The 23,131-nt window shown below is 46.7% G+C and overlaps 1 protein-coding gene across 4 annotated transcripts in view; it reads left to right on the top strand.

The window, feature by feature from the left end:
- Positions 1 to 23,131, top strand: part of ZFAT (zinc finger and AT-hook domain containing) — a 225,001-nt gene that overhangs the window by 177,276 nt on the left and 24,594 nt on the right. For all 4 annotated transcript variants that reach the window (XM_033126444.1, XM_033126445.1, XM_033126446.1 and 1 more), the window contains exons 12-14: positions 6,266 to 6,404; positions 16,407 to 16,525; positions 20,683 to 20,809. In XM_033126444.1, the coding sequence (XP_032982335.1) occupies positions 6,266 to 6,404; positions 16,407 to 16,525; positions 20,683 to 20,809 (385 nt within the window). The remainder of the gene's footprint in view (positions 1 to 6,265; positions 6,405 to 16,406; positions 16,526 to 20,682; positions 20,810 to 23,131) is intronic.

Genomic DNA, 23,131 nt, shown 5'->3' with positions numbered 1-23,131 from the left:
GATTTAAGTCTGGCTATGCCAGCGTTATAGTTAATATTTTTTCCAGGCCTGTCACTGGGTCTTTAGAGAGCCACTCCTCCGGCCGTCTTCTTTTTGGACATTTTGCGTGATGGTAGATATGCTAGAATACTATCCTAGTATCAGTGTCAATTCATCACACAGGTGAAAGAAAATAAACCTAAAGAGCACTTTGCATGGCAGGGTATACCTGTTATGGTCCGTGTTATTGATAATGGCTACCACTTGTTGGGCGCTATGTGTCATTCTGGGCATTTTATGTTAAGTCATCTGTAATTCTCATAAGAGCCTTGGGAAGATGGCTTTTTGTGTCTCATATTTACCCATTTACTCATCTTTTTCTTATTTTATTTTTCTTATTGTGAGATAGAATGCACATCCAGAATATTGTGTATATACGGGAATGTGTGGTATAATGAGTAATACAGGTTGTAACAATCATTTAGCTTTTTCCTGCATTTCGGGTCCAAAGCAACCTGGATATCAATGAGACTTGTGCTTTGTCTTCTCTCTCTCTCCCTCTGTTTCTCTGTTTCTCTCTCTCTCTCTCTCTCTCTCTCTCTCTCTCTTTCTCTCTCTCCCTCTCTCCCCATCAACTGTGCTGTTAAACTACAGTTATGAAATGGTGACCTGTGGCCATAGGTTTTATGTCACTAGACATCCAGAACCTTCTTTCTTGTCATGTTCCTTTTCTACCTTCTGCAGAGAGCAGCAGGCCCAACACAGAGGGGCAGGCCCCCATTTTGGCCTCTGAGCCTTTGGATGTAGCTGCATGGCCATCAGGCCACACTTGGTTGTACACGAGACTCAAGTCTTACCAGGCAAGAGCCTTCCTGCTCGCTGTGAATGGGAGGCAGCAGGGTACCCTCTCTTTTCTACCAAAAGCCATCCTGTGCTTTGTAACTGGTCACCAATGTCATGACCTTAGACATCATTACCTCATCTCCAGCTTCTCATCTGTTTGGAAACGTTGCTCTAAGTCCCTTTCTTGATGCTGATAGGAAATTGGCTTAGCCCCTCTTTACTGTAGTGAGATGTCTTCTAATCAAGTTTTACAGAACCCCATTTCACATGTGAGACAGGACTTTCCTTCCTCTTCTGTTTTCTTTTTGTTTGAAGAGCCAGGACAATAAATCCTCAAATTGTGAAAAAGTATAATTTATACTTATAATTTTCGTGACCTAAGTCTGAGAATTTAAAGATTCAGCCTCAACAAGTTCAACTGCACTTTTCTTTCCGCTCGAGTTGACGGCATTCACTGCGTCTTCTGAGAAAGATCCGTTGATGCGCCTTTTGAAAAAGATGCATCTTTTGCATTATTGAAACATCATTGAAATGTGCCCCCAAATCCAGCTCCTGTCCCTTGCCTTCCCTCCTTGACCTGGCTTTTGTTCTTATCCTGTTACCGAAACTCTTCTCAGTAAGCCAACTGGTGTCCACCTCCCTAATGGCCAGGCTGAATGGACACGCGTTAGGCCTTATTGGATTTCTTAGTGAACTTGACTGCCATTCGTGAGGGATATTATTCCCTAGATTCTGTGACTTCAGACACCCAGATTCTTCTATTTGCTGTCACCCTTTCTTGTCCTTCTTCATGAGCTCATCTTCGTTCCCTGTCCCCATATCCCAGGGTGCCGTTTTAATGCTGCTTTTCTGGGCACTCACGTTTTCTTGCAGTGGGTGTGTTCCGTCTTATCTGCTAGTTGCTGGTGCTCACATCTGTATCGAAAGCCCAGAATGTTCCTCTGAGTTTTACACTCACATCTCCCATGCTTTTTGGACCGCCCTCCTGGGTGTCCAGAGTTCTGTCCTCACGCCCTCCCTCTCTCTCCTTGTCCGTAGAACTTCCTGCACAGCTCGGGGAATGTCTGGCACCTGTGCGGAAAGCTCAGAGTCGTCCTGGAGGCTCCCACAGCATCTCAGCCATCAAGCCTGGCTGACTTGACCTCCTCCCTCTCTCTTAAACCTTCTCTGTTGTTTGTTCCCCTCTCTCATTTTGGGCCCTCTGTATTTCTCGTCTATACCTCCGGAACACCTAGGTAATGGGTTCCCTGCCTTCAGTCTTGTTCCTTTCAGATCCACCCTCCATTCATTCCCAGAGCGATATTTCTAAATGTGAAACTGGAGTGCCACCCCCCCGCCGCCCAACACCTGCCAGAGACTGGCATTGCCTAAAGTCACTTTCCTGACACAGCACATGTCCCATTGTGGTCTGGCTGCTACGCACCCTCGTCTTGTCAACTTCCACCCGTCACTGCCTCATCTCAGCCGTCCAGGATCTGCCGACATTTCTCCTAGCGCATTGTGGTGTTTCTCATTTTTGGAAGTTGATAATTAGACCTGGGCTGCCTTAAGTCTAGGAAATCAAAGAATACCAAACCACCCCGAGGCGGGGCTTCCAGGGGAGCTCGATGCTCAGGAAATAATGGTGAAGGGAAGTCGAATCATCTCTTTCTTGCTGGCCGGGCCCGGGCCCCCAAATGTGGTGCAAATGGTCAGCCTGGGAGACTGGGCAAATTCCCTCACCATTCTGTACCTCATTCTCCTTGTCTGTAAAATAGGGATAATAATTGTACCTACCACATGAGGTTGTTAGGAGACTTACAGGAATTAATCCGTATAAGACACTTGCAACTATCTGGCATAGCTATTAGCAAATGTTAGCTGGAATAGTAGTAATTATTATGTTAGATCACATTACTTTGGTTAATAATTCCAAAAGCTCACAATAAATCACGTCCCTTTTGAGATCAAGTGTCATTTACTCTCTGCGAGTATCTGACTTAGAAACTGAGTTTTATGGTTTAATTTGCTTAGATAGCATTTAATCTTTGCATTTGATACCTAAGACCAGAAACTCGTCAGGATGCAGAGAATCGCAGATCGCTCTCACCTGTCACTGTGTCCCCAGGGTGAGAGAACGGTGCCTGGCTCGGAGGAGGGTATCAGGAAGTACAGGCTTCAGAGAAGAAATCTCAGGAGTTGCAAGTTCGGTCCTGCAGTCAGAATTCATAGCTGGCCGTGGGTGTGGGGGTGCAGTCCGCTCTCCCTCACCTGCCACAGCCCCAGCAGAATTCCCTCCCTGCCTAGGTTACCTAGGTTACCACAGTAAATGGAGAGAGGATCCCGAGTAGAAGTTAGGTGCTGATTGACTTAATCTAAAAGGTTATGATTGACATAAGGGGTAGAAGCCAAGGCCAATGAAGGAAAGTGCCAAGGAGGCGTGTGGTCCCAACCCCCAGAGCTGTCGAACAATGCAAGGGCGGTGGGGGTTTGACCTCCCGCACCTGACAGAGGCTAAGCTCATAGGTTGTCGGAGGGCACAGGAAAACGTCTCCTCGTGCGAGGAAGGCTGGTCAAAGTGAGTCTTTAAAAGCATCCCTCCCAACTCGCAGCATTGAAGATTTTCACAGAAATCGCCAGCTCAGAAAAGGATTTCTCATTTGGGCACACCTGAACATTTTTTGCTTCTGCTCACGTTTTGGTAGTTTTTCTTCTCATTAGCAATTCTACCAAGGAGAGGGCACGGGGAATAAAAGGAGTTCAGACTCTGATGAAGCAATCTATCTGCTTTGCCACAAGAAGGTGAAAGTGGCACTCGAGCCTGAAGTTAGGTTTGTAGGACAATTTCTCACTCTAATTGTCCCGTCCTGACTCTGTGCCCGCCTCCCCCACCACTCAGCACTGGCAGTAGAGCATTTTCAGTTGTTCTTTTTGATTCTTTTTGTGCAAATACTAACGTTCCAAAAATAGATGCATGATATTTGCTTATTTAGAGATGAAAACATGACTATGTTTTGGCCTTTAACTTTGCAGATAATCACATATTGGCATGTTAGACCTCTTATTCTCTGCTCAGTGGCTAGATGAGGGAGCCTGACTGATTTTTGCCTTTGTTCCAGGCCCTTTTGTTTAATAAACCTCTGTGGGCTAAAACCACAGTGTTCTCTTAGGTGAAGGACCGAGTGTAGCGCGTGCACTGTAGCACGATGCATCTCCTGACCTAGGCAGGCGTCCCTGGAGCGTTTCAGGGCAGGGTGGCTCAGCAGACTAACTTCCCCGTGTCTCTCTCTGAGAATTACCCTTCTGGGTCATTGCCAATGTAGCATCTTTCTCTGTGCTGGACTAGCCGACACAGAGGTTAATTCTGGAAAGGTTTTTGAGGACACCTGGGCCAGACTCCATAATTCATTGGATAGTAAGAGAGAAGAAGAAGTCTAGGATGACAGTCAAGTTTGTCTTTGGGTGATTAGCTGATTTTGTAGAAAGATAGCGAGTCTGAAATTGTGTGTGTTTACTATGAGGTGCCTCTAGAACTTCCCTGTAGCTACCTGGAAGACGAACATTTCTTTCTGTGGTTCAGAAAAAATCGTAGCTGCATATGTAGACCCAGCAATCACCAGTGTGAAAAGGCTCACTGGAACCACGGGCCCAAGAATAGAACTGTGTGTAGAACAAAACGGGCCCAAGAATAGAACTGTGGAGAAAGCCAGCGTTCACCATTAGGCCTGGGAAGGGGATGTAGTAAAGAGACTGAGAAAGTTCAGAGCATTAGGAGCACCTGGCGATAGCAGTGTCACCGTGTCACAGATGCCAGTGGGAGGTGGCAGCCAACTAAAGGAGAGGGGAGGGAGGTATGATGTCTGAGGAGGGAGTGCTGCCTGTACCTGTAGGAGTGGCGTGTCTAGGCGATTTGGGAGGCCTGAGAAAGGGAGGTGCAAATGGGAGGGCCGTGGGCAGGAGCTGCTCTTCCGGAGGGTGAGGTGGGCTGGGGCCCATGCCGTGACCTCAGCAAGGGCGGTGAGGTAGAAGTTTTTTCCTTCCCGTTTCTTCCCTCCTTCCCTCTTCCCCACCCTGTTTCTCCCTCTTTTAATGGGAAGGCTTTAGCACATCTGTAGACTTGAAGAAGCCATTGCAAGAGGGGCCGAGGAAAGCTTCAGAGAGAAGACCTTTCCCCTACTTGGGGCACGGCACTTGCGCAGACCCCCTGTTGCTGGTTTAGGTCTTCTGGGTAATAGTGCTGAAAGACTAAGGAACTGGACCGTTGAAGAGTCGAGGTGGTTTTGAGGTCTTAATAGACACAGTGGTATGTCAGCACCCGCAGGCACAGTGTGAGTTGTATAAAATTGCTAATAAAAACAATCAATGCCAGTTTCTGCGGCATCTTAATTCTCACAACAACCTTGCAAGGTAGTGTTAGTATCTCCACTTTACTGATGAGAAATTCAGGGCTCAGAGAAGCCTCCCCACCTGTCTGAGGGTGCGTTGTCGGCCAGTGCCGGCTGTTGGTTAAACTTGCCCCATCTGGGTCCCCTGCGCTGTTCCGGCTGCTCCACACTCTCCCATTCCCGTGGCCAGGAAGGTGCTTGTATTACCCAACGGGCCCTGAGTGCAAAGCTGGGGTTTCTGTAGCCCTCTGCTGTCAAGTGGTACAGCGCATGGTTCGGGGGGACGCTTTGATACTGTCCCAACCCGGAGCAAGAGTGTGGGAAACGGCGGGGACCCGGATGTCTGTCCATCACCCAGCCGCTGACCGGGTCTCACTGGGCTCGTCTCAGCCACTCCTATGAGTGCCCCGAAGCAGTGCCAGGTGACACGCAAGGCTGCATGACCTCTTTGTGTCCTTATCCTGAAAGTGCCTTGTCTTGCCCAGGTCGGGGTTGGAAATGGATTTGAGCAGGCGGTTTTCCCTAATAGCGGGCAGAGCGATGGGTTGGCACTTGTGTATATACAGGTTCTTGCAAGTAAATACTGTGGAGGAAATCGTTTAGTTGAAGAGGCAAGTACAGCAGGGAATTAATTGAAAGAGGAGCTAGTTTGAAGGCACTCACTTAAAAAAAAAAGAGTGATTATGGTATTTGCTCTTTTGTTACTCTTAAGCAAGAAATATAAATTCTGGATTGGCCAAAAAACTAAAAATAAAGAAGGAAGAAAAGCAACCAAATTTAGCAGAGACCCCTCCTGGTCTGAGCGCACCTTGCCCAGTCACTGGTTGGTTCCACAGAGGCAGGATTCAACATCCCAAAGTCACATTCTCCTTCGAGTGTACCCCAAGGGGAATGAACCCCAAGGGGAATGAACCCCAAGGGGATGGACCTGCCCATCGCGGGCTTCCGGGGTTTCCGACATGCACAGATGGGAGAGCGGTGAAGGAGGACATTTGGGGGGAGCTGTGCCTCTTCCTTTTCCTCGGGTGCTTGATCTCCGCTGTCTCACCTTTCCCTAACCGTTCCTCCTTTCCCTGCAGCCTTTCCGCTGCGCCCACTGCCATTACTCGTGCAACATATCCGGCTCCCTGAAGCGGCACTACAACAGGAAGCACCCCAACGAGGAGTACGCCAACGTGGGCTCCGGGGAGCTGGCAGCTGACACGCTCCTGCAGCAAGGTAGGCCACGTGCTGCCCTGGGGGCCTGCTCCCTCCCCGCCAGGCCCTGTCCCCCGTGGGAAGAGCCGTGACGTATGACAGTTCAGTCCGAATCCCGGAACGTTTAGTGTTGAGTCTTCATCAACATTGCTATGCCGTCCTCCTCGTGATCCTTTGGCATGTCTTAGGGTAATGTTAGAGCGACCTTAATGCACATCTAAAATGAAAAAAGTGTTAATTTACCCACAGATTTCACCACCCTCCCCCGGGCATTCGTTTACCAGTATTGCCCTCTGTGCTTTGTCCACGCATACTCGCACATTTTGCATACATGGGCGTCTGTGGCTTACTTTCTGTTCTTAACATTGATGACATGTTGTTTCCCTGATTATAATTTCTCAGGGCTTTTTGTAACGCAGTATCCAGTGGCAGTACCTCATGTTATCTACCCATCCACCTGTTGTTGAATGTTGCAGGGTTTCCAGATGTTTCTTTATTGCAATTATAAATAATGCTATGGTAAACATATTTATAGGTGAGCTTCTTTAGATGATCCAAAAATGTTTATGTGAGTGCTCAGATTTCTTATTCACACTGAAAAGGAAAAACCATTTAGAACATTTAAACTCAGGAATGGATGAAAACCTCTAACATTGAAAAGTTTGGGGGATTTTTGTTTCTTTTTTGCAATAAGTGATCACGTATTCCCACTGGAGAGGGTTTAGCACAAGTGCTACTGCCATGCAGAGAGAGGCTGTCGAATTTATATCTGCACTTCGGTGACTCAACTAACAAATGATTGCACTACACAGACTGTCAGTTGCTCCTCTTTTCCTGAATGCTGTATCTATTTGAAGCCGAAGACGTTTTTAGAAATCTGCCCTCGGTTAACAAAGCTATGGGGTTGCAAACTCTGGGATGCACAGTTTTCCCACGCAATGTGAAGCTCCGCTTGCTGGAATCACCACAAAGTGTCTCTCAATGTAAAACGAATGAATTGACTGTGTCCTTCAGCACTTCCAGTGACAGGGCTGATGGACAGAAGTGGATGAACAGCATTAAAAAAAACACCCCAGGATAATTTGAAAGCCATCCATCTGGGGTAACAGGGAGTGTGTGCCTCCTGTTTGCCTCAGTGGCAGTTTCGTGGCCCTGGGAAGCGGGACGGTGGGGTGGGGTTGGGTCTGTGTTGTCCCTTAGCTGTGCACTTAGACAGGTCACTGAACCTGTTCGCCTCAGGCCCTTCACCCAAGGATGGAGTTCACAGCTGCCATCTCACGTGATGACAGAGAGAACACTTGAGTGTCTGGCACTCAATACATTATCATTCCTTTCTTCTGTGTATTTTTAATGAAAATACCTAAGACCTCTAGAGCCATTGCATCGTTTTTGACAACCCTCTTTCCCCTACCTCCCTCCCAATCCAAGAGTCAGAGAGGAGAGAACAGATGCTTTAGAGTCACAGTAAATAGCTGGAGTAGAGAGCTAGAGATTTGTTTAACATCCTCTACACCCGTGGGTTGGATGGACAGGAAATAGACGTTTACTGTGGCTGTTGGGACAGGTGTGGGCATCTGATGGATGAACCATTATTGATTCCTTGGTGCCTCCAAACTTCCCTTGTTGCCTTGCAAAAAAATGTGCTGAGGTCAAACTGTTTCATGCCCTAAGTTTCCAGTTAATTTTCTAGGACTCTGTATAATCAGTTGGCATTTCTTGACAGGGCCTGGGTTTTATTTCTAATCTCTGCAGGGGTATATTTGGCCTTTTTAATATACATACATGCACACATGCGTACATATATAGATATATAATCTTAAGTTGAAATAAAAACAACTAAGTGTCTCTTGGCTCTTGAGAGACATTGTGTTTTGGTGGGAGAACTGTCTCTGAAATCAGGTAGCTGGGTGAAGATGAGCGCAGCTTAGAAATGTCAAGAGCGCGTAGCTCACCCTGTTCTTATGTCTGGGAGAATGAAGGAGATTGGAGCGAGAAGATAGGACTGGGTAAAATTGCCATGTTTGGAAATGCTGGGTCATTTGGCACCATGAGAACTTTCCATTTTCTCTTGATTAATTTCAGGTAATTCTCCCCATCCCCGTTTGGTTTTATGTTCCCCTTCTCCTCATTCCTCAAAAATGTCTTCACAGGACCTCATAATTTCTTGTTATGATATAGAGAAATATATGTTCAGATGATAACATAGTAAGAAACCACGAGTAAAGTGTGGTGTTCTCAAAATGGTGTTACAGCCTTTTTAAACCAAGGGCGAGGATTCTGTGTCCATCAGCTATGTTTAAACGGTGTCACGCTGTGACCCAGGCAAAGCCATCAACTTTTGGAGAAGAATCTCCTGCCCACTGTGCTCAGAGGTTTGGGAAGGGTGAAGTGGGAGCTGGGGAAGAAGGCCTGAAAGGCTGAGACATTCCCCAGTCAGACACTTCTGTTCTTCGTAGGTTTCTGAGGGAAGGGACCATGGTGTTTTCCAGAATTTGGGGTATTTTCAGCATGTTCCAGAAGGCCCCCGGAATGGGGGCTGCTCAGGCACTGACCTGTAGTGTGCTGTTGACCAGCTGTCCCGGGGAGAGGTAGGAGGCCTGATTTGTAGCATTTGCCAATTTCTGTGGTGTAAATACTTCCACAGTGGGCAATTTTAAGCTCCCAACGTGATGTCACTGAACTGGGAAGATAAGTGCACAGCTAGCTCGTGAGCTGGTTCCAACCGGCTCTAGCACACCTCCTGGCCTGAGGGCACAGGGGTGACATTGCCAGCGGCCGCCAGCGGGCCCCTTCAGGATGCACCAGTTCTCTCAGAACGCTGGTACTTTTTGCTAATTAGACTTGTACTGAATGCTTGTAAATGTTCTATTCCCTGCTTGTATTCTGTACGTCAGATATTTGAAGGCAGATTGTTTATTCCTCTCGGCCCATCACTTGTTCATTAATATGGATTCGAAGCGTTTCGCACACTAATAACACATTTTCATTTTGTATTGCTTCAGTGGGCCTGTCCCTTTCCTCCCCTTAATATATGCCTGGTTAAGCTAGCTCAAGGTCAGGGTCCCTAAATCAACAAGAGGCTATGGAGCTAAGCTTCAAAGGTTATTAGCTCTCTCCTGAAGCTCACAGCGGGGTAAAGATGGGACTTAGCAAGCTGGTCATTTTCCAGTGACCTCAAAACACTCCTCCAGGTCACTCCAGGTTATTGGCCCCAGATCTGGGTTGGAGTCAGATGGGCCTGGAATCGAGGTCTCTGAACACTGTGGCCCTTGGACCAGTCACTTCCGTAAACGCCAGATTGCCCATCTTTAAAGATGAGTGGCATTCGTCTGACTAGTTGTAAAGTCTAGAAGCTATTCTCTAAGTTCTCAGTATTCTCTAAGATCTCATTTATTAAGTACTTACTAAGTAAACGTAGTAAGTACTTGATAAATGGCTCAAATGTACTACCACGTGTATTCCCATATGCCTTCTTCACCACATAGCTCTTGAGTGCCTGATGTTCCTGGCGAGGCCCTAGGCTCTGGTGGCATTTATTGTTATTACTGCCTAGCTTGGAGATGAAGGCTGGGCACCTCCTCCATGCCCCGTGTTCAGACTCTGTTACAGAAAGCATGCCTTCCTTCCAGCAGCACCCATGTTGTTCTTAACGGGAGACTTAGAGGCTTCTCCCAAGTGTTGACCTTTCTCTCAGGCCCCCAGTTTTAGAGGGTCATGGAGATGGGGGTAGGTAATTGTAAAAAGAGAAGCAGTGAGAGGGAGGTGGGTCAAGGAGAAGATAGTGTTTGGCATCCACTAAAATCTTTCTGTTACTTCGAGCTACTGTTATTAGAAGCATATACATATGTGTACATAAGTACTTTGAATGTATAATATATTCATATTTTAGTTTTTCCCACCAGATTCAGGGAAAATCGTATAGAAGAAAATCCAGAAACTATAAGTTAACCCAAAGTCACCTATTTGATTTTCGGACATTTTTATTTTAAAATTGTTCTTCGGGCCCAGATTCCATGCATTATTGGTCGATGCTTCTGGTGATGGACTGTCACGCTGCCTTGTTATGGGTTGTTATGTTTGATGTTAATTTCTCTCTCACAAAGGCCCCGTGAGGTTGGCATCGTCATTCCTATTTTAAAATGAGGAAGCGCAGGGAGGACAAATACCGGCCCAGGCCACAGAGTGAGCAGGGGCCCCAGCCAGACCCAGTTCTGGATTCGGAGTCTGCTTCCTTACCACTTAAGGGCTGATGTCCCTGAGTTTGTCTCTAGGTCACACTTGTTAGAGAGGAGGAGGACAAAGAGTCACGGTCCTATTCTAGGTCGGTAGTGGTCATGTGATAATGCGTTGAAAGATCTCACACACTCAAGGTGCTGTTTACTTTCTCTTATTTCTTTGTCTTCAAGTTTAGCGGCTTATCTGACCCAAGGCTGTCTTTAGGATCTCGTTCCTGTGTTTTCCCGTGGGTGTCCAGAGAATCTCAGACCTCGGGATTTGGTGGGGATGTGTGAGGGGACCAGGAAGGATGGAGGAGAACTTGTTTAGCCTGTGTTGAAGTTGCCTTCATTGGTGTTCGGGACATCAGTCTGGCTAATAACAAAATGCACTTGGTTTTTCCTCTGCTGTATTTTCCCTTACGCTGTGTTTTCTTGGGGAGCTCGTGGGAAGGAGGGCTGGGGTTTAAGACAGGGGTTCAGATAGTCTCATGTCCCATGGCCAGGTATGATCTAGGAGTGTGCCATGTCACCAGGAACCCTCTCCTTCAGTGCTTGCGTGTGATGCAACCTGATGACCACCCAGAATGCATTTTCCTGGTCCTCAGGTGATGCTCTGGCCAGACCCTTGGGTAGGAGCTGATACCAGAGACCACAGGAGGTGAGAATGCCGACAGAGGCCCACACTGTATTTCAGTCGTCAATACAGTAAAATGAACTTGCTCTGAATCCTGTTTCCTTTGGTAATTCCATCACTTTTGTTCCCATTGTCCTATAGTACCTGGACTAGTTTCCTATTGCTGCTGTAACAAATGACCACAGCTTGATGGCGGTTTAAAAACACCACCAATTTATTGTCTTTCAGTTCCGAAGGTGTGAAGTCCAAGATGGGCTTTACAGGTTCAAGTCAAGTTTGCTAACAAATCCGTGCTCTTTCTGGAGTCTCTAGGGGAGAATCCGTTGTCTTGCCTTTTCCAGTTTCTAGAGGCTGTCCATATCCCTTTGCCCGATCTGCTTCCACCATCTGCAAAGCCAGCAGTGGCCAGTAGCCTCTTTCTCACGTCCCGTCACCATGACCTTTTCTCCTGCCTCCTTCTTATAAGGACCCTGTGATTACACCGGAACCACCCGCATAATCTAGAATAACCTCCCATCTCCAGATCCTTAACTGGATCACATCTTCGAAGTTGCTTCTGCCAGGTAAGGTAACGTATTCTCATGCTGCAGGCATCAGGACGTGTTCAGTGGCCCCTTCGGCTCACTGCAGTGCGTTTTGATGAACTTTAGCGTTTTCACCTGAGAGTTTAAGGACGTGTTCTGGGTCACGTGAGCAAGCGCCAAGTTCAGGCCTTCTGACGGCTCAATCCAGTGTTCCGTGCTCTTCCGGGAGATAAATTATTGAATATGAAATTGAATTTTCAAGAATGTCAGCCACCACAAAGGAATGCGAATACTTTAATGCCTGCAACTCCTCCAGAATATATTGCATTTCAAAAAAGAGCAAAGGATGGTCATGATTGATTTTTTAAATTGCTCCTGAAATTCCGTTCCTTGGCCTGGGTCATCATTCCTTATGAGGAAATTACGATTTGGGGGTTTGCAGTTTTTAAGGTGTGCATGCCATATCAATGCTGCAAGTAAATTCACCACGTTTCCTCCTGACCTTTTACTGTGCATTGCCTCTGAATTTAATGAACTGAAATAAAAATTAATTTCTGGGATGTCAGTTAACTGGCAGTTATACATTTGGTCTAGATTACATATTTCCATTTGTTGTGCTTGAATTAGTATCACTATGGCAAAGGCTGAAGGTTTAATTAATGTTGGGGGCATATTAATTTTAGTTTAAACATGATAGAAGGATGTTGTCCTCCCTAAGTTAGTTTCCATTGGACAGTACCCGAGAAGGAATCTTTAATTTCATGTTGAAGCCTAAGTTTAGCCTTAGATACTTTGCTTTTGTTCATTGCCTCATAGTCACTCTTTATTGAAGTGGCATCAGTTTCAGCAAAAAAAAAAAAAAAAAAGAAAAAAGAAAAGAATCGTACATTTGGGGGGGGTTTAAAAGGTGATCTTAGGAAAATACACCATTTTTAGATGATTACTAGATAATAGCAAAACTGGCTGAAAAGTAAGTCTCATTATCCTCTGGCCAAGAAAGAACGAGCCTATTTGGTTTTGCCTAAAAGACAGGGTGCAGAGTGTTAAAGTTTCTGAAAGTAGCATCTATTTGAGCTGCCTTTTCTGTAGAATATTCTCGAAATTTAGAATGTGGTGTCTGTTGCTAGTCTTTCTGCTGACTCTGTCCCCTGTCTCTGTCAGACCCCCTGTGCTCTCCTGGGCCTTCCCAGGGGCCGGAAGCTGTAAAGCAGTAGGCTGAAATCACTAGAGGGTGTGCTGTCACCATCTGGCTTGGCTTCCATTTCTGCTAGTGATTCTTTGGGGAGTCAGCCACCCATCACCTCAGATGATAGATGAGAAACCCCAACTACGGAACAACGCTGACGTGGAAGTGATTTAGGATATGGGGCATGTCATCACTGCATCTGGAACACTAAATTGTGTGATGCATCCCCATGAGTTTTGTCTGGTTCTTACATTCTTTGTCAGGACAACCTCGTGAGCAGGACAGGACTTTTGTACTCCCTCCTTCGTGCCCCAGCGAGCCAGAAATAAGTATGGCAGCCTGCGACACTCAGCGTTCAGCTCAGTTCTTCCACTGCCTGAGTCTACGTTCCTTAGTGATGTTGGAGAAAACAGATATTTTTGGATATCACATCAAGGATACAGAAGAGCCTGAGTATTTATGAGGCTTTGGAGCTCCAGACAGAGGACGAGGCGCCTTTACAGGAATTTGAATCAGAGGGACGGTTGGTGGAAAAACCAGGAAAGAGAAGTTTGAGAGGAAGAGATTTGGCTGGAGAATGTGGTCAGCATTGTCCTATAAAGCACAGAAGTCACACAGGGGTCCAGGATGGAGGCCCTCGAGTTAGCCAGACTGGGACTCAGTTCTGGGCTTTGCTGAGTGACCTCAGAAGGGTTCCTTGACCATCCCGAGCCTCTGTGTGAACCGCTGGTCATGCCTCTCTCACAGAGCTGTGACGCATGAAGCACGCGTGACGTAATGTGTGAGGTGTCGGATACGGGGCAGCTGCCCGAAAGTGGCAGATGTGTTTGTTGTTGTTGTTGTTGGTGGTGGTGGTACTGGTACCAGTAGTCGATAGAATGCAAGTGTGCACTGGATTCACCCCTGAGGAAGTCAGTGGGTCTTGACACGCACAGGGCCCGGACAGTGGCTGGGAGCAGGACGCCATTTGCTGTGACGTAAGCTTGCAGGGTTTCTCAGCCTCAACTCTACCTACATTTAGGGACATGTCATTCTGTTGGGGGGCTGCCCTGTGCATCACAGGATGGTTTACAGCGTCCCTGGCCTCTATCCACCAGAGGCCAGCAGCCCTACCTAGTTATGGCCACCACAATTTTCTCCAAATAATGCCAAATAGCCCATCTGAGTGGCAAAATCACCCCTGGTTGAGAACCACCTGCCTAAGTAATGAAGAAAGGCAAGGAAGGGATGGCTGCATATTACTTTTCTGGTTTAGATTTATAATCTTCATTTCACTATTTTTTGAATAGGCAATTCTATCCACGTGGAATAGAATTTAAAAGATTGAGGAGACTATTTAGTGAAAACTGGTCTTCCTCCCCTTGCCTTCCAGCCCGTTGTCCATCTCAGAAGGAGCGAGTGGTGCCAGTATCTTGTGAACCCTTGGGCACAGAGCATCTTCCCAGAATCCTGGCTGCAAAGGAAAGCAGAAAGATAGGGCTATACCTAGACAGGAAAATGGCGTTTTTCCTGCTTGGATGAGACTGAACATATTTATTTGCTGAGGGGAAAGGCGAGTGCAGAGGGAAAGGGCAGAGATACAGAGGAGAGTGGGGCTTGGCTGGAGAAAGACTGGCAGAAAGAAGAGGGTTTGCTGAGGTCCAGAGTCAATGACTCAAGGCACTTGATTAAAGACCTACTAGATGCAGGAGCTGGGACCTGAGCAGTGAAAAAGCTGGGCAAAGTCCCCGCTGTCGTGAAGGTGCCATTGTAGAAAGGAAGACAGTCAGTAAATGTTATGCGAATGATACATCATGCAGTTTCAGGTACCGCTCAGTGCCATGGCAAATACACAATTGGTAACTCCTATAGAGAGGTTTGGGGGCTCTGTGTGTTTGGGGGGGTTGCCTTAGCTAGGAGTGTCAGAGAAGGCTTTCTGAAGAGGTGACGCTTGAGTTGAGACCCTAGTGAGGAGGAGAGGGGCAAATGGAGATGGTGGGGGAAGGGTTTTAAGCAGGTGTCCTGAGAGGGAAGTGAGCCTGGTCAGAGAAAGGAGAGAACGGGGTGGGGGCAGAGGCAGAGGCCGAGAGGGAGGCAGGGCTCAGGTCACACGGGCCGCAGGCCATAGTACAGACCTGGGGTTTTATTCTAGGTGTGATGGAAAGCCACTCAGCTAGGGAGGATAGGATGTAGTTTATGATTTTACAAGACCAGTCTGTGTAGTGGGTGGAGAATAGACCCACAGCGGAGGACCAGTAGTGGCTACCAATGGGCTTAGGAGCCAGTCGCTCCCAACTGGGCAAAAGGTGACAGTGGCCTGGGCTGGGTGGGCCATGGGAGGGAGGCAGTGGGATGTTTGGTCGTTTGAGTGACCGTGGGAGGGCACACCACCTGCGGGACTGGCACCTCCGACTGGAATTCGGGGCAGAGGTCTGGACTGGAGATACAAATGGGATAGTCACCAGCTTACAGGTGCTCTGTAAAGTGTGATGAGTCCCCGAGGAATTGGGCGCAGGAAGAGGAGCCTGGAGCAGAATGGCTGACCACCCAACTGGGGGTCCTGGCCTGGGGCTGACCAGGAGCCAGCAGAGGGACAGAGTCAGAGGGCCCGACGAGGAGAGCAGGGAAGCAGGAGGGTGGGAAGGTGGTGGAGACCTCAGGACCACGGTGCTCAGTGGGGTGGTACTCGTGCCCAGAGAGACTGTGGAAACTTGAGGGGCTTTTTAAAAACGTCTTCTGTAATCGTGTCTGAGCATTCAGTTTAAAATATATGTTAGTTCATTACACAGCGCATTCCACTTATCCCATCAGCCCAGGGAATTATGTGACTCATCTTGTTTCTCTCTGGTCCTCAAAATACGAAGTGTATGCACTCACCTGTAGGTGTCCTCAGGGAGTGGTTCCAGGACCCCCCTCGGATACCAGAATCCGCAGACTCGCACGTCCTTTCTGTAAAATGGCATAGCGTTTGCATGTCACCCACACACGTCCTCCCATGTGTCTTAGATCTTCTCTAGACTGCCTATACTACCTAATAATACAATGTAAATGCCGTGTCAATAGTTGTAGTGTTTAGGGAATAATGACAAGAAAAAGAAGCGTTCGTGTGCAGTACAGACACGGACATCCTGGGCCTAACGACATAGCGCATGTCAGCAACAACGTAACTTTATTTATTTTTTTTATATTTTCAATTTGCGATTGGTTGAATCTACAGATGGGGAACCCACGGATGTGGAGGGCTGGCAGAATTAAGCTCTCTGCAAATGCTCATTCAGTAAGTGTGTGTGTGGGGGGGATACATTGTTTTAAAATCCCTGCCCTGAAAAACAGAAACCATTGCTGTTCTGTTCCAATCCTAAGGTAAGTTCGAGTGAGTGTGAAACATGGGCTCTTTCAATTTGCAGCATTTGGATGGAGGGCGGAAGCGCTGCCCCTCCGTGTGCTCTCAACGCTTCTTTCTGCCTCTGTCTGTGCTTTCAGGGGGCCTGAAGTGCCCTGTGTGCAGCTTCGTATATGGCACCAAGTGGGAGTTCAATAGGCACTTGAAGAACAAACACGGCCTGAAGCTGGTGGAGAATGAAGGCGAGCCCAAGTGGGAGGTAACGTTCTAGAGCATGGCGTTCCCCTTGACGTTTCTCAACATGCACGCAGAGCAGGCATGCCCGGGTGCAGGTCTCGGGGAGCTGCTCCTCAGAGCTTCGGGTTTTCTGGTTGGGAAACTGAGAAAGCTTTCCAAATCACGTGTCATAGCTGAGGGGTAGGACGGGGGGAGGTCTGGGCCATGCATGCGATTTCTTACTCTGGGTTGTGTTTGAGCTGTTTTGTGACTGTCTGTATGGGTCTCATTGACATTTTCACTTCTGTTAACCACAAATCTGGAGTTTCAGATATTGTATCTGAAAGAATGCAAGGCCAGGCGTGTATTATCTGTCCTCACCAGGGCAACAGGGAAGGGCCCCAGTTCTCCCTCCCCTGAAGCCATGTGCTCCTACCTATCATCTTTGTTTTTCCCTCCGGCCTTGGGACCAGTCACCTAGCTGAAAACACATCTGTATAGTAAAAGCCAGTAGCATCTCTTTTTTGAAATACCAGTGGTTACAGTTTGCCTAAGCCAGGACATCTCTTCCTGAGCACCACTGAAATTATCTTCTGGATGATTCCTTTTGGTAGCGGGCTGTCCTATGCGCTTTAGGATGTTCAGTAGGGTCCTTGACCTCTAACCACTAGATACCACTAGTGTCCCCAGTTGTGAAAACCAGAAATATCACAGTGTTCCCCAAGAGTCAAAATCACCCCCAGTGGAGAATCACTTATCTAAAGACTTTCAGAGCCATCAGACCATTCAGTGGTTAAGAGTATGGGCTTTGAAACAAATCCAGCAATACCTGGAAAAAAATCGTACCTCATGACAATGTGAGGATGGTTCCAGAATGTAAGGGAAGAGTGGCTCAGTAGGAGGGAATCTGTTGATATGATCCACCATAATAATAGAACTAGGGACAAAAATGAAACAACCATCTTCATAGAGGCAAGAAAGGCATTTGATGAAATTCAGCATCCATTGATTAACAACAGTCAGTAAAGTGGAATTTGATGAGTATATCTTTAAGATGAAAACCAAAATATATGTGTCTCAGCCCAAAAGCCAGCATCTTACTTCCTGGGGCAACACTGGAGGGTTTCTCACTGACATCGGGAAGAAGGCAGGGCGCTGCTCTGGAATGTCACGTGGGTGGCATCAGCTTGCGTGTGAGACAAGGCAAAATAACTAGAGACATAATATGATTTGAAAGAGAAGAAATACAGTGTCTGTATCTGCAGATGACAGGATCACGTTTTTGCAAAATCCAAAAGAGTGAATGAAAAACTCTACATAATAACAAGCAGATCAAAGCATCAATATACCATAATCAGTAGCTTAGATAGAGAGCCTAGAGCAAAAGGAGCAGAGATTTAAATGGAAAAACAGAGATATTTTACAAATACCAAGAGAAGACATAAGTGAATTCGTTTATAAATTGAGACTGTGGGGACCTTGCCTAACTATAACTCAAAATCCAGATTCAGTAAGAGAAAAGATTGAAATAAATTGACTACATGAAAAAATTTTTTGAAGTGTTATAGAAAAGAGCTTATGGAGACAAATGACAAAAAAAAAAAAGTATTTTCAGTCATATCATGGGAAAAGGATGAATATCTTTACATTATAAAAGGCTTCTAAAAATAGTGATGAAAAAGCTCAACGGCCCAGTAGGAAAATGAGCAAGAGATAAGAAAGGTTCGTAAAAAGAGAAATGCAAACGCCCTTGAATATCTGTAAGCATGATCAACCTCACACATAATAAATGTTAATTAAAACTAGACAGAGATAGCATTTCTTACCTATTAGACTGGCAAGAATCCAAACGTTTGACATTATCTCTCTTGGAGAGGCTGCCCTCTCATACATTGCTGGTGGGAATGCAACATGTTGCAACCTCTATGAAGGGGAATTTAGCAATAACTAGTAAAATTACATATGCATTTCTTTATTAACATAACAATCCCACCATTAGAAAAGTACCCCAAGGTTATACTGACAAAAATGAAAAAAAGTGTCTGCACAAGGCACATATTATATGTCTCTAGATAGGCTATGTGTGTGTGTGTGTGTTTGTGTTTATGTCTACACCAATAATAGATAGATGCAGATTTAATTCTAGATACACATGTATGCATAGTATACTTGCACGTATTTCTTAGGTTTTTGTGCTCAGGGCCTGGAAGCAGTGATACCCCAGTGACAATGAGTGCACCTAATGCCCAGTTCTTGGTTTCTAATAGGATTCTTCAGTAAAAGGAACCAGGGCCCCTTGGCAAAGTGGTTGATTCAAGGGCTGAAGCAGAAAATATGTAAGATGGTCCTGTTGTATTTTATGGTCCTAGAAAGTAACAACGTGCTTAAAAACAAAAACAAAAGCAAAAAAAGCTGGAGTCATGTCAAAAAGATACACAAGACATGAAACAACCAAAAGAATTCCCAATGACCAGAGCTGGAACAATTTGAAGAACAAAATAAATAATGATAGTGTTGGACTATAACTCAAAGAATAAAATAAATATCTGTGAGTCCGTACAGATATAAATAAATGACCGAATAAATAAATAAATGGAGGGGAAGGCATGGCTTTCCCTACAGAAGATCTCTCCTTAATTAATAAATGTAGAAGGAACAAGCGGACTAGAAAATGAACACTAGAACACCACGGTAAAAATTGTAGCAGGCAAGATCATCAATGAATGCTAAAATTAGTAGGCAAAAGGTTAAGGCGAAACAGAATATTTATATAGCCTCAAAATGTCCTCCCCAAATATTTTAATTACAGAGGGAAAAGTAGTAACCTCACAGTAGAGTAGAGGCACCTGGCAGACAGCACTATAACCACGTGACTGGACGTCAGCCTTCCCTATAATAAGTCATAGTGACGTCACATACCACCTGACATCATGAGAGGGTTACTTCACCTCACCGTACGCTTCCAAAAAATCCTCAGCCTCCATCTAATCTTGAGAAACCACCAGACATAATCTAAATGGGTAACACTTGATCTTCTAGAAGGTCACTTAGCGATCATAATGTGTGTGGTCCAATACCTGACCAGTGCTCCTCAAAAGTGTCAAGGTCACAAAAAACAAGGAAAGGCTGAAGAACTGTCACTGGTTGGAGGAGCCTACAGAGATGTGAGGACTAAATCCTGAAGTGGAAAAGGAAAAGGAAAAGGAAAAGGAAAAAAGACACCAGTGAAAGAACCAGTGGAATCTGGATAAAACCTGTAGTTTAGTTAATAGTATAGTACCGTAATAGAGCGTTATTCCATGGTTGCATCAGATGTTAACACAAGGGTGAGCTGGGTGAAAGGTATATGGGGGTTCTCTGAATTATCTTTGCAACTAAATGGCAGTCTAAAAATATTTCAAAATAAAACGATTATAACAAAAGGGGGCATTATATGTGGAAAAGGTAGGGAGACAACAAGAGGGAGGGGCTAAGAATAGACACTGAACTTCTCCTAGTATACCCAGCTGTGCAGATTTGACTCTGAAGCCATGGAAATATGTTAGACAATAATAAAAACAAAATGAAAGGTTAAAAAACGCAAGCCTTAAAAATTCAGAGTAAATGGGACAAGTCATCCTATCTGTATATCAGAAAGTTTGCACAGATATGTTTCCTGTGTTCAGTCTTGTTTCTCCTATTCTTCATATAAAAATAAGAATGTCATGAATGGCTAAGATTTACTGGGCCCTTACTGTGTGCCAGGACCTGTGCTACAAGCGTCATGTATGTTCTGTAACTACCCATCTTCTTCCTTCCACTATCACCACTGCCATGCTGTCCTCTGCCTCCCACATGGCATGAGCCCCGGGCACAGGGAAGATTAGAGGCCGTGCTGATGGCAGGGAGAGGAGACCAGGGAGCCATTAGAGGAGTACATTCTCTGAGTATGTCTAATCCCTAATTCTGAGCAGCATAGGCTGTTCCCTAAGGCAAGAATGTGTAGCAGGAAGCTTTCCACCAAAGCTGGGTATTCGCAATGAGTTTTCTCTTTGGGAAATACGGTTTTATTGGAGCAGCTGATTTCTCAGGGTGCCAGGTAAATGAGATGTTGCAAAGCGTTGCGTGTGAGCATTTGTTTTGTCTTCCTATATCATGCTGGGATATCTGGGTAACAGTTGGTCTTCCAGAAGGTCGCTTAGGTATCATGTTTTTCCTTAGCCAGCAACAGAAACCACCGAGGAGTCTCCCACCCAGTACCTGCACGTCACAGAAACTGAAGAGGACGTTCAGGGGACACAGGCAGCCGTGGCCGCACTGCAGGACCTGAGATACACCTCCGAGAGTGGTGAGAGGGCGTGTCCTGTCTGCCTTTGGCACCTCCCAACCGTCTGTGACAGAACGAGTGCTTTGGGGAAGGAAGGGTATCCATCCGTTGTCCTTCAGTTCATCTACTTCCAAATTCTTTCCCCGGCGTTCAGACTGCAGACATGGTCTGTGGCCAGGTGTGGAGGCCTGTGCCTCTTGAAACAGAGCCACAGCAAACAGAGCCGTGCCACGGCACAGGAGGGCTTCATGGCAGGGCCCCCACGTCACCACGGCCAATCCTCAGAACAGTCTGAGAACGGCAGGGCTTGCTGTTCTCACAGACGCAGGAGGTCGCTTTATTGGAAGTGCTTGGCTGAGAGGCACCACTTTGGGTGTTGGAGCTGGTCCTGACATCTAGGTTTCCTGACTTCCTTGTGGCGTTGTCCCCACCCCATGCTCCCTCATGGTCCTCTACTCCAGGGGGCTTGTTCCAGGGTCAGCAGGGGCCAGGCTGTGTGGCACGGCCGAGACTGACGGCACAGCTGCTTGCCTAGCCAGTGGCACCTTGCAGAGCCGCGGGCCCAGGACTGCCTGCCTCCCACATCTTCTAAAAAGCTCCACATTAGGATTTTTATGTCAAATGTCATCATTTTCAAATGTCAGATCAATTTTCAAAAACAAACCACTGTGCTAGCCTACTGGTGATTCGAGCATTATGCTTAGAAAACATTTTCTTAACATTCTTTTCAGAATATGAACAGAACCCAAGTTAATGTAACGGACCACAACCCTGTTAGTATGGTGGGGGCAGAGGATAGGGAAGGGGGCCAAAGAGGAAACCATTAAATGGTGACAGGAGATAGCAGTTAGGACATCACCGTTTGGGGCCAGTTCTCGAATCCCTAAATCCCAGATTTGTAAGAAACATGTGCAGAAAACTCCTGTGGGCCGGTCTCTTTAGGGAAGATGAAGGAGCAGGGCTGTGCGTAGCCCTCTGAACTTGGGGGAATTCTGGAGGCAGGGTCTCTGCTTTGCAGCCCGGCAGGGTAGCAGGCTCTGCTGCTGGGACAGTCGAGGCCCGGCTGTGGAATGCAGTTCCCAGAGCTGTGGCCTTGACTGAATTCCATTCCTTCCATCACATTCAGTGATTTTGTGGATTGCTCAGGCCTGCAGAGGCAGCCTGTGTGTATTCATCCCGGCACACACACACACACACACACACACACACACACATGCGCGCGCGCGCGGTCAGGCCCATCGGCTCTGGGTCCTGGGCGACCCCAGCTCTGAGCCCTGCTCTCTCCCACCAGACCCTGCCATTCTCAGCACGGGGTGTACTCCCCACCCGTACACACTCCAGTGCCCTCTGCGATGTGGTCTGTCCCCACCTCCTCCCACAGCATTGTTTTCTAGCAGACTCTTCTTCATATTCAGGATTCAGATTGCATGTCACCTGCCGGGAACCCACCTGACTCTTGTACAGGGTCCCCCAAATTGCCTTTCCGATATGGAACCGTCCAGATGCCATAAATAATTTGCTTACAAATCTATCTTGGTAGCCGGCAAGCCCTGGAGGGAGATAGTGTCAGATCTTTGTCTGTTCCCACTGGGAACCTCGTCCCTGGCTGACGCTTAGGCTTGATAAATTGGTCATGGAGGGAGTAACTGGGTGAGGGATTAAACCTTATCTCGGTAAGTCCTTAAGGTAAATGTTTTATTCAGTCTTTGGACGTTGAGAGTGGTTGGCTGCAAGGAACAGTTGAAATACCTCCCTTTAGAGAAAGAGAGACACAGAGAAAGAGAGAGATGAAGAGAGAGAGAGTATATGTATTGGGGGGGTTTTTGGGGGGGTGCATTGGGAATGTTTACAAGTCACTGATGGCATTCCCTCAGCCACGTGCCACATCCTACCTTCTTTGTAGAACACATTGCGTTTGCCTCCTCTCATCTCTTATTAATTGACTCACATTGAAATGTGGCCCACAGAAAGCATGTCCGTGCGGGTGCACACACTGGCGGAGACTTCATAACATGCTAGCATTTCCCATTTAGTGAATGCATGACCAGGGTCAGAGTTCCGTGTTCAGGAGGCTTGCAGATGGTCAAGCAGATGGTGAGAGCAGGCAGGGAATAGCCAATAGCTGCCCTGATAATATGGGTTCCAGTCCTCTGAGATGATTAGAATAGAACCCCAAGCTTTAACACGTTTGGAATTGGAAAGCCCCTGGATTTGATCATTGAGACATCGTTGGATGTTTGCTTATCACTTGTGTAATTTATTGGCACACCTACCACGTGTGTGCCCAACGGAAGCTCCCTTTGCAGCTTAAACGTGTTGGCTACTTGTCGGGTTCTCTTCTGA

This window comes from Rhinolophus ferrumequinum, chromosome 14, assembly GCF_004115265.2.
Source record: "Rhinolophus ferrumequinum isolate MPI-CBG mRhiFer1 chromosome 14, mRhiFer1_v1.p, whole genome shotgun sequence".
Classification (NCBI taxonomy): domain Eukaryota; kingdom Metazoa; phylum Chordata; class Mammalia; order Chiroptera; family Rhinolophidae; genus Rhinolophus; species Rhinolophus ferrumequinum.
The sequence above is the reverse complement of the archived record's forward strand: the minus strand, read 5'-3'. Positions and strand labels throughout refer to the sequence as shown.